Genomic DNA, 18,401 nt, shown 5'->3' on the forward strand with positions numbered 1-18,401 from the left:
TCTGAAGAATCAGCCTTAATTAGTGTTTCGAGAATGCTGTAATAGTAGAATCTGAACAGTGTGCAGGTATTTTTACTTTCCTGAGAGTTTTTGTTTAGTATTTTATGCTGCTAAGTTGAATTATAAAGGGTTGGAACTTTGATGGAAGCAATCTTTACCTATGGATGTGTTTGGTAAATTCTATGCTGAGATTTCTAGGCATTTTTCAGAAGGCGATTTAATGCAACAGGAAATACAGGTCATACCAAAGGTTTTTCAGCCTCGCTATTCTGTGCCTTATCCATGAAAAAGAGAGAAAATAATCCAGATGAGATTTAGCTGCTGGGTCTAACCGCCATTGTGCTGCTTTTTTTGCTGGCTCACGGTAAATAATGCTAATGTAAAATATGGAGGAGAAAAAAAGAAAGGTAGCATAAAGTACAGAAAAAAAATCTGTTGGAGAGGGTTCATAAGTGAGACAGAGAGAAGGGATCAGAACTGTGGAAAACGTACTTTAGGAGAAAAAAACCTGAAATAATGAGCGTTGTGTAACACTGACAAGAGAAGACTGAGTGGAAACAGCCTTCAAAGACTGAAAAGATTGGCTTTAAGTTAGACATTAAGAAAAAATTTCTAAGTCTGGTGAAACAACTGAATAGGTTACTGAGAATGCTAGGGAACTGCTGGAGTCTGTAAGGGACAGATTGGCCAAACACTCCCTTAAATTTGTGAGACTGGATTATGCTGTAGGGAGACAGGGTGGAGTAAACCACCTTCTGAAGACTTTCAGACCAGTTTTCTGTGATTGCATAATTGTGTATCAGAGTGAAAGGCTTCTCATGATAACAGTGACACCTATTATATATCTGCTTCTTGACTGGAATATGCAGCATCATGTAATCACTGAGATACCTTATTCTCACAACTTGTGGAAAGTACAGACTCAATTTAGAGAAGGATGTAGAAGGCAGCAACACTAAATAAATGTAGAAAGTACTCCATATACCTCCTAATCTGTATCAGCTACCAGCTGACATCACAGAGGGCTTTTAGCAGGAGTTGAACTTATAATTGTTGTTTATTCAATATTCATGTAAGCCAGCACCATTCAGTGAGAACATTTTCCCTTTTTGTAGCAGGCCTTGTACTCTTTAATCTTTCTGCATTATCTTATCTCTGTTTTACTTCTTCCTTATGCCTTTACCTCTTCACAGCAGATTCCACAACAGCCTCATTCTTAACCTGTCCCACAGTCTGCTTAAAAAAACACCCACAGGTTTCATGGAACAAGTAATGGTGAGGGTGGCCTGGTTATCTGCAGAATCTGACTTTCTGAAGAGATCAATACAGTCCTCCCAGTTGTGGTCTGTAACTACTCTGTTTTGGATAGACATCTCAACTAGTTATATTTAAGTCGTAGAGTTTTGTCTTACTATGTTACATGGCATGTAGATGTTCATTGTACCAATCACATGTTTGACACTATCCTTCAGGAGACTGTTCTTATTGGTGATAACAATAAGGTGCATGTTTAACATGCATTGCATATATGTACACTCCTAAGACTGCAGTTATAACTGCTGTTTTCAGTCTTGCATAAATTTAAGAAGTGCACTCTGTTGTGGAGAGCCTGCAAGAGGTCCATTCACTGGCAGTGAGTGCAGAAAGGTAAATTCTATTTAAATACAATTAGTCCCAAGCATATTTCTGGTAAAATAGAAAACAACATTGCGAACCACTTGGTGTTAAATATATTTCAAATCAAGCCTTGAAATAATGCCAAAATCGTGGCAGAACGAAATGTCAAACAATGAAAGCAGCAAATGAAAAGTAGCAGGGCTAGGCTGTTTCAACATATATTGGGGAAACTGTTTATCATGAGTTTTCTTTCTGGCAGTGTTAATTCTAAGCTGCAAAGAAACCATTACGGTATTAGATGTCAAGTGTTAAGTGAAGGTGAAATGGTTGCCTTTTTGTGGTAGCAATTTGAGTTTCCATTGTAAAGAAATGTTTTACACAATAGCACAAAGAGGTTGATAGGGGATGTAGGTTACTTGGTAAGTGTGAGACATCTGCAGTGAGTCTAGATAGAGGCTGTGTATGTGAAGATGTCTTTCTAATAAGAGAATGGAGAAAACAATGCAAGTTGCCTTTTCACTGTAGATTTTCACCACTCTGGAACCAGGAAGAATATCTGGAAGAAGCTCCTGAAACAAATGAGCTTGGAGTGAAGATAGCAGTAGAGAAGAGAGATTCATGAAGCCCCTCATAAGAAAGGAACTTAATTTGCATGTTTTAGAGGGCCAGCAAATGGAGGACAATCCAGAGCTGAAAGCTCTACACATGTTGGAATATTCCCACTCCCCTAGACTTCCATTGCATATTGATTCTTATTATGAGTCATTTTCTGTCTTTGGCTGTGAGTAGACTGGTTTCCAAATACATGCATCAGAATTAGGTCCTTTAGACTAGATGATGTGCATCCATATCCCACCAGATGTTTTCCTCTGTCTAGTTTGCATGGTAAAGAACAAAATGCTTTTTAGTTACTATTTCCCTCTGTTAAAGTTTACCATTTCTCCCATAACCCTGTGTGCTCTCCAGTGATTGTCTTTGTAGCAGTTAGCTTTTGTGGCTTTTACTGACTTCATGACACTTCCAAGCTTCTAAATCTTTGAGCCCAACATCTTGAAATGGAAATAATTTTTGTTCTGCTCTGTTGTAAGAATGAGTGGTGGGTTTCTTCCTTTTTAATATGTATCATGTACTGAGCCAGGCAGACATAAAATTCCTTCTTGGGACATAGAGACCTGTATGTTTACACAAGACAAATGCAAGGTGCCATATGGCAAAACCCCAGCTTTTCAGATCCTGCACATCCTTGTATTTCATATGTTTAGGAGAGCATGTACCCCTGAGGAGACTTTACATGGTCTGCTGGCTAGAACTTCCATGGAAAAGAGAGACTAAATGGACTAAGTAAAATACAGGGGAATGGAGATCTGGGAGTTTAAAAGTTCAGGGTTTAATAAGTAAATGGGAAAGCAATAAGCCACATGCAGTTCATAGTAGGCATGCTCTGTCTATTAGTGAATTCAATGACTTAGAGTTAAAAACCAAAAGGAACAGATTTTCCCAAACTGTGCATGTAGGGAAAGATTCTGTCTTCTCAATGGAGTCATATAATCGATGATGAAAACATGTTAACAATAGGAACAATTCATGTACCCTCATAACAAAATGTGTGAACTTCTGTTTTGAAAGAGTCACTCTGGAGTTCTTTTAACCTACAGGCCCCATCTAACTACAGGCTGCTGTGAAAACCTTGGTAGTGTCCATTTAGAGCCCCAAAAAAGACAAGTCAAAGGGAACAAAGGTAGAGGAATGTGTCCATAACCCAAAATGATATAGCATTTATACACATTATACCTTACACCAATATGCACAATGACAATTATTCAGGGGGTGTGGATTGATTCATCCTAGTTCATCTAGTCTCTGGGAGCACAGGTGGTTGATCAATCTGATGCATGAGAGCAGGGAATTTAAACCAGATAAACTGACAGCAGCTTCTGTCTGTTATGTGTCTTGCTCACATTGAAAAATGCAGTTGTCTGGTATCCAGATAGTGTGACCAGCTTCAACTAGTCTTGTGCACCTAAATAGTACAATGGATTTGGTACTGAAAGGTGAGGCACAGGTGGGAGAAGGTTAAAGATGGCAGTGGAAGAGGGGGTTTCAATCTGAACTTAAAAATGAGTGGAGACGAGGGAAAGGAGAATGGAGGTAATGGCTGTGTTTGCATCTCCTTTGAACACATTTACTCATAAGGTGTCAGAGGCACCTCTGGTCTCCTGTCTTTGGCAGGATAAGGAGAATCACAACAATATATCCTACCTATCAGAAATACTGAAAATTAAACCTATTCCAAACATGATCTTCTTAAAAAAAAAAGGAAATACATCAAATTTCATTACATTGAGTTTATATTCTCCAGGTACCCATTAGGAGTGGTTTAGGATTTCCTTTTAATTAAAATAATGTTTGTTGAGCTTAATATTTTCCTAAAACAGTTATTTTAATGTCTTTTCCCCTTGTTACTAAAACCCAAGCTCTAAGGAAGGATAACTGACTACAGAAAAGGCCAGATGTGCAGAGAACAATATTTTTCAGATTGCTTGGCAACAGGCAAAAGGTAATTCCAAGCTGAAGACTCTGTAACAATGAATGTAATGACAAGATCTGTATTTCATCAGGCTGCAAAAGGTTTTGTCCCAATTGCCATAAAAAAGGGCAATGGTAATTTTCACTCTGCAATCAGCTGTGTTTGAGGGCAGCAGGTTGAGGGAGGTGATTCTGCCTCTCTGCTCTGCTCTAGTGAGCCCTCATCTGTAGTGCTGCAGTCACCTCTGCGGTCCCCAGCAGGAGGAGGACATGAACCTGTTGGAGTGAGCCCAGAGCAGGGCCCATATAGTCAGAGGGCTGGAGGACTGCTCCTATGAAGACAGCCTGAGAGGGTTGAGGTTGTTCAGCCTGGACAAGGCTCCAGGGAGACCTTGTAGCTGCCTTCTGGACCTGCAATAAAGCTGGAGAGGGACTTTTTAGAAGGATGTGTGGTGATAGGACATGGAGTAATTAGGTATAAGGTAATTCTTGCCTGTGAGATGGGTGAGGCACTGGAACAGGTTGCCCAGAGAGGTTGTGGCAGCCCTGTGGCTGGAAGAGTTCAAGGCCAGGCTGCTTGGGTGGTTGAGCAGCCTGGTATAGTGGAAGGTGTCCCTGCCTATGAAAAGGGGGATTGGAACTGTATGATCTTCAAGGTCCCTTCCAACCCAAACCATTCTGTGATTTTATGATGATTTAGAGGCTTGAGATCCAAATAGGAAACCAGGAGTGTTGAGTTCCAAACCTAAGTGTAGTGAAAAATGACAGCTATTTCTCTAACAATCTATTCACTGTTGCCTAAAATGGTTATATTCTTACACATCTAGAGCCTAACTCAGAACATCAGCTAAGGCTGTGGACTAACTGGAACCTACACACATGGCATGTGTTTTCCTGAATCTCAGCCATACTTGCTAACTTCAAAAAATGTTGTGAAGGGCTCTGCTGGAAATCTAAACTACATAATATTGCAAGCTATTTTAGCAGTGAAAAATGTAGTGTACTGTTATGCATTCTTAGTCTGTCTGTTGGAGTCCAAGATTACCTTTATAAAGTATCATGAAAAAACAAAATACCAGAAGACTATCCAGCCACCTGCTTGAAGGTGAAAAGGTTACAGATCTCTGAACTACTGAAATATCTTCAAATTGTTTTAGACTCATACAAAATTAACCATGCTCCTTTATTCAATGAGGCCAACAGTACCCATTAACTCTTTTGAAATACTGTGTGTAGTCTGGAAGAAGAAATTCCACAGAACAGAAATAAAATGCAATCCAAATAACTTGTTTGAAAAAGAAATTGAACATGAAATAACAAATATAGATGTAGCCAACACTTAAGATCCAGTATTTATTGGAAAGACACAGATGGATTATATTTATCTTTCACGAGTTTTTAAGATTGATATCCCACAATTTATTTCACTAGCTGGGTCGTTTTACTTTACAAGTTTTCTTAGACCTTCTGTCTTCAGTCATACATCGATGTGAAAGTAAAGAAATAAGTGTTTCTGTTATAGGCTTTTATTAGATGGTTCAGAAAAGCTTGGAGGAAAGAGATCCTTCTATTTTATTCTAATATATCAAATGCTGTTGGTTTTAACCCAAGTCTTTTGTAGATTTGTATCACCTGTGTCTATTTCCAAATAGGCAGAGGATCTGCCACTTTGGTTTTGATCCACAAGTGTAGGACAATTTGGGTCTTCATTAGGCTCTCACTTTACGGTATGGTCTGCTCTCTAATCTTTAGCTCTCATTCACTGCGGTTTTATTAAGAGAGTTGTACAACCATTATAAATAAATGAAGCCAAGTTTCTGCCAGCTGTATGAATCTGGCCTTAAAATGTGAACAGGTTGTACGGTGATTTAGGGTGAACCTGGAATGTAGTATGAGATAGGAATTATTGAAGTCAGCAGTGAAAATTTAGTGCCGTTGTTAACTTCTCCAGTCCTCAGGTAAGGATAAACAGCAATAAGAGACTTTGAGACCGCTTGTCTTGATGCTTTGGAGAAAGAATTGTTGCTGTTCTTTGCCAGCCTAAAGGAACCAAAGGAGTTGTGCATGACAAATGGTCGAACTGAAAATCACTGTGCTTGAGCTCATGGGCTGCCCAATAGGATTATAGAGCTGCATAACTACATTTGAACATTTTTAGAAACTTTTCTTTGTGATACTGTTTCTATTTAATAGCTCCAATTTATGTAGTTTTTAGTTAAGTGCCATCCTGCATTTACCAGTGTATTGCAGAAGACTCAGATAACTCATGGAACAAGGAGAAAATCCTGTACCTTAATGCATTGCTCTGAGGCTCTTCAGCTCTGAGGAGTTTCTTGCCTCTTTCTACCCCAGGAAAGAAACTTAGTGGTTCACAGTATTGATATCACACAAAATTGAAATCAAAACATAGAGATAACTTACAAAAATCCACAGGATAAAACTTAGCTTGCAATAAAGAGTTTTCAAAGCTTTATGAGAGTGTACATTTACCTACATAAAGATTCGTAATTGGATAATCTGGGACCACCTCATATTTGTGTGATTTAAAAGAGGTGATCTTTCATAGTCAAATGTTATTGAAAGTCTTGTACTGAACTAGAAATTATTGCAAAGGTCTCATAATGTGCAGAGCTTTCTTTTCTCAAGTGGCGGGAAGCCCAAATGCCTAGACCTTTGTTGTGGACCAGACGGTACAAATGACTGCAAAGATGTCAGTAGAAGATGCCAACATTCCCTCTTTTGGACCTCTGGACCAAGATCTGGAAGTCTGTGTTTAGGATACCTTGCTATGAGCTTGAAGATCTAAGTGATAGTAACAGTATTATGTTTAGGTAAGGTCTATTTATGGCTGTAATGGTTAATCACACAAGTCTACTTCTAAAGTGGTTTTTCGTCTCTTAAGTTGTGTCCGTAATGGAAAAATTGAGACCTAAACTCATCCCTTCTAATAGGGGTTCACTGAAATGAAAAGAGAAGCTGTATTTTTTTCACAAGGCATAAGAAACTGTCTCCATGATCCCATAATTGGACTTTCCTTGTAGGAGTTGTAAGAAAAAATATACTATCTGTTTTCTGGCCTTTTTGCTACTTTTCTGTCCCTGAGGCTTGGTGTTGTAGGATTAAGACAAGCCTTACCATTCACAATACAGAATGGTGTAATAGGCATTAAAAACTTTGGGAAAGTGTTGATTATTTTGTTGTTGAAAATGCTGTATGCTCATGAATCATTTTGAAGATTCTGTGTTTTGAAGCATTCAGTTCACTCACTAGAGCCCTCAAGCATGTAACATAGTGGTGTGCATCTCTCTTGATGCTCTTAAATTACTGCCTGTATAGAAGTTACGAAAGTCACTCCAGCTATACAGCAATGGAGGTTATTCAGCACTAGTTATGTGGACGGGGTTGCTGAGTATGGGTGCAGCGTTTTAGAATCATAGAATGATAAGAGTTGGAAGGGACCTTTAGAGATCATCTAGTCCACCCCCCCTGCCAAAGCAGGTCCCTCCTATTTCCCTTCAGTACATGGCTTTGCTGTGCTGGCACTTTTGGAGTTAGTGATTTTCTCTCAGTGGAGGGCTTTCGTGATCTGTTCCAGCGCAGATGATTTTCACTTATTTGAGAAAATCTGGTACTGTTTGGTCTTACACTCATCTCACGTGACTCATTCAGCTGCCAGGAACAGCGTTCCATTTCTCAGTGTTGTCGTGGTAAATTTTGGACATTGCATCCAAACAAAACCAAGAATGGCTTTTTTTTTTAAGAAGTAATTAAAGAGAATGAAGCATTAAGAAAAAAAAGCAAATGACTTAGTTTGGTCTTTGCCACAAAACCCACAATGCTCTGGGGATATCTAAGTATGTTAGGCTAATATTTCAAGTCTATCTCTGTTTTGAATATGAGCCATTTCAATTATACATCCTTTCAGTTATTTGTTCATTGGCCTTAATTAGGTAAACTCCAAAGCGCTGCAACATGGGTTTATTGTCAGATAATTACTCTTTTGGTAAGTTCTTTCTCTTACCTATCTACAGCCTTAATAGCTAATTTTATCAGTAAGAATGAGGCCTTCCTGCATGATAAACAATCACAGAATCACAGGATCTTAAGGGTTGGAAGGGACTTCGAAAGAGCAGGACCACCTAGAGTAGGTCACACAGGAACTCGTCCAGGTGGGTTTGGAATGATGTTCCTCAGGAAAGAAAGAGAGCTATTGCCTTTCAGTAGGGTTGTTTTATATGTTGATCTCATTATTACACAGACAGGTTTCCCTTTGTGTGAGGAGATGCTCAGTTTTTCTTCTGAAGAATTTACCCCAGCAAGAAATATAGGGATGACTTCGCATGCAAACTCTGACCAGTGTGAGCATTCCTTCCTGAGATGTGTAGCCTCATCACAGTACTTTGGACCAATTTTCATATGGCTTAATCTGACATAAAAAAAGCTCACCAGAAGTCAATTTCTCCATAATGAAAGAAGCAAAATATCCAAAACAGAACTAATTTGATTGCTCATATGGAAGGAATTGCCTGATTGCAGCCTCTGCACACTACTGTATCTACCTCTGCTGTTGCCTTCCTGAGCATTTAAATGTAAAGATATAAATCAAAAGTGAAGGACAGAAAAAGAGAAAGACAAAAGTTACCTTGATGGATTCCACTTCCACGAGATCCTTCTGGAAACCATTCTGCTTTTATTAGATTTACTCTCGGTGAATTAGGATTAGTTTCTTATATGGATTTATGAAATAGCTATGGTTCTACTGAAAGCAGGGTGAACCCTCTGGTATAAGGCAGGGAGTATGTTCTCTTTTCATCTGCTATTGGTAAGTTACAGTATGTAGGTTAAAGGCCCCTCGATACCAGTGAAAGAGAAGATCTAGTTCCAGACATGGAAAATGCTTAAATCTTGTGTATGCCAGCCAGTTGTCAAAGGGCCAGATTCTCTTCTCAGTTACACTGGTGTAAACCAGATAGTTTTTCCTTTTTTGTTTTCTGAGGCAGTGAATTTGCTTTCACATATGCATGAACAGTTGAATGTAGAATCCGGTTGTCTGTGCTCAGACACAGTCTCTCAGTTGTTGTTTTAGTTGCTGTAGGGGGAAAAAAAGTGAGCCATTGGTGGTGTTCCTTGTCCATCATTGTTCCAGCTCCCATGTGGTGGACACATTTCAGAGGGCTTTGATGCAAGTGTGACTTTACTCAAGGCACCATTGTGCAAGAAATGTTTAGCTCTCGTTAATAAATCTGTGAGATACTTTGTGAAGGCAAGTGTATGATGGATTGGCCGAAACACTTGATTTCATGGTTTTAGTGCCAGTGTTCTGTTCCTTTGCAGGGAAAAAAAGTATTTTCTGATTTGACAGCTACAAGAAGAGATAATTGTTTTTGACAGTGCAGGGATAATGTTCATGTTATTCTAAGAAATCTCCATCTTCACGCAAATAGGTACCAGTGTGTGCTACAGTCGGTATTGCGGAACTTTGAGTGGAAGCTTCGAGTTTCTGTGTTTTGATAATGTGATAAAATTGATAAAATGCGTATTTAGAAAGTCCTAATGCATTTCAGACTTACATCATTTGAGGAAGGAAAGAAAATGTTTTTATTACGGGTCCACTATAAATATAGAGTATTTCAAAAGAATCCACAGTATTTTGGAGGGAAGATACATCTTGAATATATTCCAGGTAACATTGCTGATGGAAAAACTGAGGAACTTCTGTTGGTGGTGTGGTCTTTAAAAGTGTATAGAACTCGTTTCACCAGTTTTGCTGTGTTCAGTGGTTTATTTAGATACTTCTTACTTGTGATTCATGTATGCAAAATAACCACCACAAGGCTGATTATACAGTCTTGCTAAAGCAGATCATACCCCTGAAGTGAGTTAAATGATGACGGGATAAAGCTAGAAGAGGAGTGGGATAAAGACTGATGGAGCTATGGACTCCAGAGGATATAATGATAATTTATGCACGATTACAAACAGGGAGGATCTAATGGTTACAGACACCCACTGTAAGCTGAAAGGCATCCAAAGGGATCTTAAATGCTTAAGTAGCAAACCATCAAATGCAACTGGCTGCCCTGCATGGGCTAAAAGATGCAGCATTTCTGTGCAGCTCCTTATTGTCTTCAGAGTCGTTCAGAACCACCAGAGTGTCAGTGAATTCAGGTCTCTGAATGCAGATCTGAAATAGCTAGAACATATCTATTAATTACCATGAAGAAGGCTAATGGCCCATTTTGGGTAGTTTAAGTACAAACTGATTTCTGTTTGAAATTTATCATTCCTAAAAATCTTACTTGGGTTTTTTTTTCCCTAAAATATAAAATGATGCTGGCTTACACTTCCCAAGACTTATCACGTGCCTTGGTATTGTGATAGAGCTTGATAGGAAAAATATACTATTGTTTTTCCAATTTTAAAGTTTCTGACTTCTTAATAAAGAAATAAATAAATGGTCCAAGAAATGTAATGTATCAGCCAAACACTGAACACTTTTCCCTTGAAACAGGGAATTCTATTCTGGAAATGTCACAATAATGCCTCATGAGACTTGTAATTTGGGTGTCACATGTACCCACTCTTTTCTTTGGGTCTGGATGCTTGCCTGGACTACGTCTTCATCTGCCACGGTCTTCTCTATTACAGTGATGCCGTGGAGCATGATGGGGAGACTGTGGAGCCCAGCCAGTGGAGGAGAATGGACTTTTGTACTGCGATCCTTTTCACAAATTCTCCAGTTACCAGAGATTTTTTTTTGCCTTCCCCAGTCACCTGTTCTTTCTCATTTATACTCACCAAGACCCTGAACGTGATTCTCATTGCTTTCAAAACATTCGTTGACTGTAATTATAGAGGACGCCAGCAGCCGAGGCTGTTCTACTTGCCTTTTGTTTGCTGTAGGATTAGAATCGTAGAATCATTTAGGTTGGAAAAAACCTTAAGATCATCGAATCCAACTATTAACCTAGCACTGCCAAGTCCACAAACTTTAGCAACTGTCTGTAAGAAGAAGGAACTCGTGTGCTAAGGGAACCTTTGCTCTGAGGAGCTGTGCTGAAGCAGTGACTAAATTGAGCACAATCTCTGACTGGAACTTCATAATCAATGTAACAAAACTGCAATGACTGCAAAAGATCATGAGTACAATTTTACTTATATAATGAAAAGATAATTAATTAAACATTACGTAATATTATACCTACAAAATATGTAATACCTATGTTATGTAGGTATAAAGCTCAGTACAGCCAGGGTGATGGATTGATTGAGAGCAGTCTTGCAGAGAAGGACTTGGGATATTGGTGGACAAAAAATTTGATATGATCTGGCATTGGGTGCTTGCAGCCCAGGACAATTGTATCCCTGGCTGCAAAAAGACAAATGTGGCCAGTAGGTAAAGGTGATTCTGCCCTCTGCTCCTCTCTCATGAGATCCCACCTGCAGTACTGCATTCACCGCTGAGGCCTCAGCACAGAGGGATGTGGACCTGTTGGAGTGAGTCCAGAGGACTCAGAGCTCAGAGGACTGGAGCACCACTCCTGTGAAGACAGGCTGAGAGGGTTGAGATTTTTGAGCCTGGAGAAGTGAGGGCTCAAAGGAGATCTTATTGTGGCCTTTCAATATGTAAGAGAGGGCTTATAAGAAAGATGGAGAAAAACTATTTTCTAAAGCGTGTAGTGGCAGGACAAGAGGCTGTAAGGATGAGGATGGTGAGGCACTGGAACAGGTTGGTCAGAGAGATTGTGGCTGTCACAACACTGAAGTATTCAAGGCCAGGCTGGATGGGACTTTAGGCAGCCTGTTCTAGTGAAAGATATCCATGCTCATGGCAGGGGATTGGAACTGGATGACCTTTCAAAGTCCCTTCCAACCTAAATAATTCTGTGATTCCATATCAGTAGATATCTGCTCTGGGTGATACCACAAATTTTAGTGTTGAAATGGTAGAAGTTAGGCTGTCAATGGCAGGTTTCAGTGTGGGTTTCAGTCGAAGAAGGAGCAGACCTGAGAATGATGTGAAGTAGGTTGATCCAGGGCATTTGTAAGTCTTATGGCTACTTGGAGGGATTAATTTCATTCAACTGTGGCTGTCTAAAAGTTAAGTACTCAGTTTAAGTTACTTGTTTAGGCACCTTCTATAGTGAAGAGGAAGGGGAGAGCATGTCCTCAAGTTGCATGAGCCCATCTTAGACATGCATCTTGAGATGGCCAAATGATGTAGGCATTGCCTGGGTAAAACAATGGTGAGATGAGTTGTGCCATGTAGTATTTTAGTAAAGAACAAACCTTGGTGCTTCTGCAAATCTGTGATCTGCATGAAACTGAACACAGGCTCTCTCTTTTCAGTCACTTTGCAGAATTTATTTTCTTCTTCACTGTGCAACACTCTGTCTCCTTAGAGACTGGACTCCAGTGCAGTCTAGCTCTATGGCATCCATTGCCCTGAGTGTTGGGTACAAGTGTGAAGTGGTTACTTTCTGTGCTCTGTATAAAAACTACAGAAATACACTTGCCGTTAGTATCTGACACCATTACATTTTAGCTAGGTTATAATTTCTAGTGTTATGTATATTTCTGAAGAATATTGCTATACCTCTTGTCTGTTTTTCCAAGTCTGGTAAAAAGTAATATTCACCAGAGCAGAATATATTTGCATATAGAATATAATAATAGCTTACTTGAAAAATAGAGTTAAATGTATACATTGAAACAAAATTACTCACTTTTTTTCACACTGTTGAACTCACAGTGAAGTAGAAACATCTATGCCCATGTAGAGTCATAATCACAGAGAAAATTGTCTGCAAAGAAAAACTTGACTTATGTCACTGTTTTCAGAGCTCATCTTCCTGATAATAAAGGGACTCTGAAACATACTTCTCCAAAATATAACACAGGCAAGACTCTACTGTAAAAATACACAGAAAGAGAGGAAGCTAGCAGAATAAGGGTTTTTTAGTTAGATTACAAAGTGTAAAATAACCACAAAACTTAAAATGAGAAATAAACAACTATCATTCACAGATCCAAATTCCTTTACAATTAATGTTTGCCTCCTTGTGAAACCTTTCGTTTCCACAGCCCTGTCATTCACAAGAGTTTTACAAAGAGATCCAAAATGAGGATGCCAAGTAACAATCAGGGTAGAGGTTCTCAGTGAAAGGCGTATGATTGTTTTGTTTTGGTTTTTTTTTTTTGACAGTGAATGGTGGCTACAGTCATTGTAATTTGATCACTGAGAAGAAGAACATGATGGACATGGAGATGACAAGTAGCTCAGTCCCAGTCTGCAGACAAGGTCTGTTCATCCACACAGGAAACTCACTTATGCGAGACCACCCACTATCCTGTGAGAGACTGCTTCATGTTGGACAGCTGAACTTGACACACTCGGATATAAGGTATCTCTGCAAGTGTTATTGGTTGATCTACTCTGCTCTTATGGAGAGCTTCTTTGTTGGAACTGTTTCCCAGTAGCATTCATGGGTGCTACATTTTGAAGAGTGTTTGACTTTTGCTTCATTTTGGAAGTGCTTCAGATGCCGATTTAACTGCACTGCTCGTTTGCAAGTTTGCACTGCAGGGACATGCACGTGTGCACACTGTCCAAGGCAGTGCCAGGAGGAGTCACTGTATGTGCAGCCACAGCCCCTGAATTAAGTTTAAATAAAGCTACTCTGAGGCCTCTTCCAGAGTTGTCAAAAGTCACTGAGAGTTTTGCTAAGGGCTTAAGTAGGGTCAGGCTTGCCTCCTCAGTCCTTCCACCCTCCTCCCCAATGCCATGTTGTTTTCAAATTGCAGCCTGGAAGGCAGGGATGATACTTACTCCCAAACCAATATCTTTCATATGGCAATTTGGCATGCCACCATCAAACCTAGAGGAAGCCAATGCCACTTTTATTTCTACAGTGTTTCCTTTAATGAAGTATTTTCAATGTTCCCATGCAGCCACATCCTTGGTATTTGCTTTTAAGGCTGTAATGTGAAAATTTGGTCTCTGGTTTTGATATATGCACTGTAGTTGGATATGCTATGAACAGAATCTCTATTTAAACATTTGCTATAAATTAATTATACGAAAACACAGAACTCCATTATTTTTTTGTTGTTGTTACAAATTTAACATTACCAGATTTTAAACAAGTACCCTAAACAGACATCCATTGTGAATAGAAGCCTGCTACAAATTAAAATCTGTCCATCTATTTTAATTACACTGCTTTTTGGCAGGGGATATAAAATGGAGTAATCTTGACCTTTTTGAAGAGCTGTAAAAAAGAAAAACCTCAATAAAGTTGCAGCCTTTATCTTAGATACTTGGAATAATTGGCACTCTGTGCGTGGCATTATCAAGTCCAAAGTTCCTTAGTTACAGCAAGAGAAAATGTGGCCTATAGCTTGGTCTTGGAATTCTGACTGTTTCTGATTTTCTTATACATATTTATGTTTTCTTTTCCCTTTTCTATTTACTGGCGGGATACAAACATCTGTGTTTTCAGGAGGAGGAGGCACAGTAATATGGCAAGCAAGTGGAAAGAGCTTTTTGCTTGTTTGTTTGAAAAGGACAAATAATATCCATGCTACATAACAAAATATTCTTCTATTGCTTCAAAGATTCGTAGTTGCTGTTGCATCTGGTTTTAAGTCTGCTCCCTCCTAGCTGCTTTATGGCTCAATGTGGGACTGGCAGTTATCAACCTTTTTTTCTTCTGTCAGTGAGGACAATTATGAAACAAAGATAATTAGGGCAGGAGCAAACAAAAGGAGGAAGAGCGTATTCTGCTTAGATCTTTTTGAACCTTTTTGTAAAATGTATAATGAGGAAATGACAGATACCTGTATACTGGGCATCACAGGACCCACCCTCAGAAATACGAACCCTTTCCAGCCTCCATTTGGAAGAGAATTCCCAGAACAACATAAAGGCTTGTCTGCTGCATAACATGAGAAAGTAGCAGATGATAAGCCTGATTCCCTCTCTTTTGCTTTGTAGCATGGTCTAAAGCCTCAAGGCTCTGCTGCTTCTAAGTAACAATTTGAGACTGTTTGGAGAATATCTTGAAAGACCATTCCATTCTTTTATGGGTTGTTTGTATGTCCCACTGGTCATGCTCTGCTTATATGTCCACCTGGCTAATACTACCTTTATCTGCAAGGGATTTGCAGGTAAAGCCCATGCCCAGTTCTGCTGTGTGGACCTCATAAACATAGTATCTAACTTCATCACTGTGCTACTCATGAGACACAGGGTACAGAGCCAAAACCTTGGTGGACAGCCGCTGGGACTGTTTCTGTTCATGGTGTTTGTGATGCTAAAGGTTCTTGACAAGCAAGTAACAGAAAGCATGGTTTGTTTTTTGAAGATTCTGAAGATGTGAAAACAGGAGAGCATGACAGGTGAGGTGAATGCCCATCATTTCAGCGAAGTCAATAGGAGCCAAGAGTGCTCTGTGCCTCCCCAGATTTCAGCCTTCTTTAGATGAGAAGAATCAAAACAGATGAGAGAGTTAGGGCTGGAACAAACAGGTATCTGAGCATGCAGAAGTCAGGGTGAACTCTGTTTGTTCTGTCCAGCTCTAGTGACCAGCACAGAAATAAAGGGAGAAACAAATTCAAGCAATCTCTCTGGGTAGAGCATTGAAAACCTCTGCATTTCTAGGATATGTGATGTCCAAGGAAAACCCAAACAAACCAGAGAGCACCTCCCCTAGCAATCCAAACTCTCCCTCAGGATTTGGGGTTATGATTGGCTTTGTCTTTTTTTCCCTCAGTGCACTGAAACTTCTTATCCCCTTCGGCTTCTTCTTGAATCACTTTCTTTCAGAAACTGTATTCTAGGGATGACTGCCTTCATCCAAGAATCACAATCCCTCTTCTTCCTGGCCTCTTTTCCCCACTCAGTTAATAGCTTTTAAGTTGTGCAACATAATTGCTGCTGCATGCTATCTGTGAACACTATGCGTGTGAGACTGGAAAAGTCCTAATACCTTCTTTACCACAGCTGGATTCAGCACACAGCTAATGTTGGCCTTTGGTCAAATAATCCATTATCAGGCACAGCAAACCCGCCCACACTGTGCTCAGTGCTCAGCATATAAAACCCAGGAAGACATCAGAGCAGTCAGATAATGTTGCAAAGGGTCCCTGGATGTGCAGCAGAACAATCCCCTCCAGCTTCTTAAAACTGTCAGTTATCGCTGATTGAACACTTACAGTGGCAATTGAAGGCATGTATGTTTTGTAAATAATCTGGAGATTTCAGATACAGTTGTCTTTTCCTTTGAGGGCAGTTGGGAACTGCAGTACTTCTGGCATGATACTGCTGGCCTTGTGCTCTGGCTCTAATTTCCACGTAAGGGAGTCTCTTTGGAAACACTGCCTTAGTGTCTGCTGAGAGGCTGCTGTTACTCTTTGAAGGCCTTAAGCTCAGCTTTCAGGTGCTTAAGCAGCAATTCTGTTGCCTCAGACTGTCTGTCCCTGTTACATGGATGCTCCCTGTGAAGAGACGTTTGTAGGGTGTAACCTCCTGCAGATCCCACTTGTTTTAAAGGTTGCTCATCTGGAAGCTCCCTGGAGCTCCTCGTGCCAATCTGTGTGTTGACACAGTGCTCTTTACACTGTCCTGCTATCCTTTGTCCCTCTCACTCTCATCTTGGCTGTTTGTTTCTTGTGCATTTATATTTCTCTAATGTCCAGAGATTATGAAATCCTTAATGCCAGCACTGCCAGTGTGTAGCAGGCCTGGAATACGATCTCTGGCTGTTTACAGCAAGATGCCATTACAGGAAAAAATAGTCAATGGGTATAAGAGGAGTCATCCAGCAAGTTGGATGACAGACACTTTGTCTCTCTCTCATAGAAATTTTGGGTTTTTGCCCCTTCTCCTCCCAGCTCCAGGACTGAGAGGAATGAGCAGTGCTTTCCCTAAAACATTAATGGTAAAGTTCTGCCAGGAATACAGAAAGTTTTAATTAATGAAACCTTGACATTAAGTACCCCAACACTCAAACATCAGGAAATTGGAAGAATGCTGATTCTCCCAGCAGAGTTAACTAACACAGGGTATATAATGTATTTAAATATACAGTGCTATAGAGGAAACTACAGCTCCTAGAAGAAACTTGCTTTGGATCTGCACAAGCAGCCCGTGATTATTATTATGTAGGTAAAGCATGGATAAGGCATGGCTGTGGCAATGGGAAGCATGAATTCAGTACCTTCATGTCATTTACTTTTGAAATAAGGTATTCCATCTTGCCTTTTTGTTCAAAACTCCCCTTTTTAAAATGTGTCTTATGTTCTGCACCACAGCATCACAGCAATGCAGCCCTGGCTTGGAGTAACATCTTGTGCTGGAAATGCAGATCGATGTTACTGGGAGTTCTGGGAACCTTATGTTTTTCAAGACAGGGATGTTTGTATCCATCCTGTGGGTACTCTGCACTTACTCTAACTTGAACTCCTCACATGAATTTCTGGCAAGATGAAAGCTTTATATTAAACTTAATAATATGACTCCAGTTATCACAGGCTGAAATGTAAGACTTGGGTTAGCTTTCTGTGATGTAAGAAATGTGTTATAGTTACTTTAGCTTTAGGCTTTGGGACCACTGAACTATGATAAAACCATAATATATTTAGAAGTGTTCTTGTACAGAAGAAACTAAGCAATAGGAACTATTGTGACTGGCATGATATGCTTTAAAATCTCTCTCTGAGTGAACATAAAACAGCACACTTTCTACTGAGAAATGAGGCTACCAGCAAGCGTGGCAGGGTTTCCCTAATACGTCCATTAAGAAGTTTTTACTTATGGCCATGCCAAATATCTTACAGACATATGGTTCTGTTGGAAAATAATATATGAATACTGTTGCATTTTGTGGCTTTTTTGGTGGGGTTATTTCGAGGCTTTTTTTGTCTTTCAACTTTACTACCTGCAAAACCAGGTGCTTTAAGTTTACTCTCAGAGCAACTGTTCAACTGTTGAAACCTAAGGGGAGCAATTATAACTAATGGCTTATGGAAACCTCTCAATTTTTTAAATGTAGTCTTTCTAAACTTCTGGTGGCAAATGCAAGATCTGATTGTTCCACAGTGAGGAATAATGGGGATTTCACTTCTCTCCTAACCTTAACGTTTTTAATATCAAGCCCCACTGGCTGCAAACTGCTAGAACTTAGAAACCTGTCACTAATGAATGCAGTGTTGACAGTGTGTGCCTTAGACAGGTGTCATTTTTTACAAGCTTTATT

At 39.7% G+C, this 18,401-nt stretch overlaps 1 protein-coding gene across 1 annotated transcript in view; it reads left to right on the forward strand.

Annotated features, from left to right (window-relative positions):
- The window catches only part of GLIS1 (GLIS family zinc finger 1), a 192,645-nt gene that overhangs the window by 75,737 nt on the left and 98,507 nt on the right, over nucleotides 1-18,401 (forward strand). The window contains exon 3 of the mRNA XM_062003848.1: nucleotides 13,349-13,547. Within this exon, the coding sequence (XP_061859832.1) occupies nucleotides 13,349-13,547 (199 nt within the window). The remainder of the gene's footprint in view (nucleotides 1-13,348; nucleotides 13,548-18,401) is intronic.

Source organism: Colius striatus, chromosome 10 (genome assembly GCF_028858725.1).
Source record: "Colius striatus isolate bColStr4 chromosome 10, bColStr4.1.hap1, whole genome shotgun sequence".
NCBI classification, from domain to species: Eukaryota; Metazoa; Chordata; class Aves; order Coliiformes; family Coliidae; genus Colius; species Colius striatus.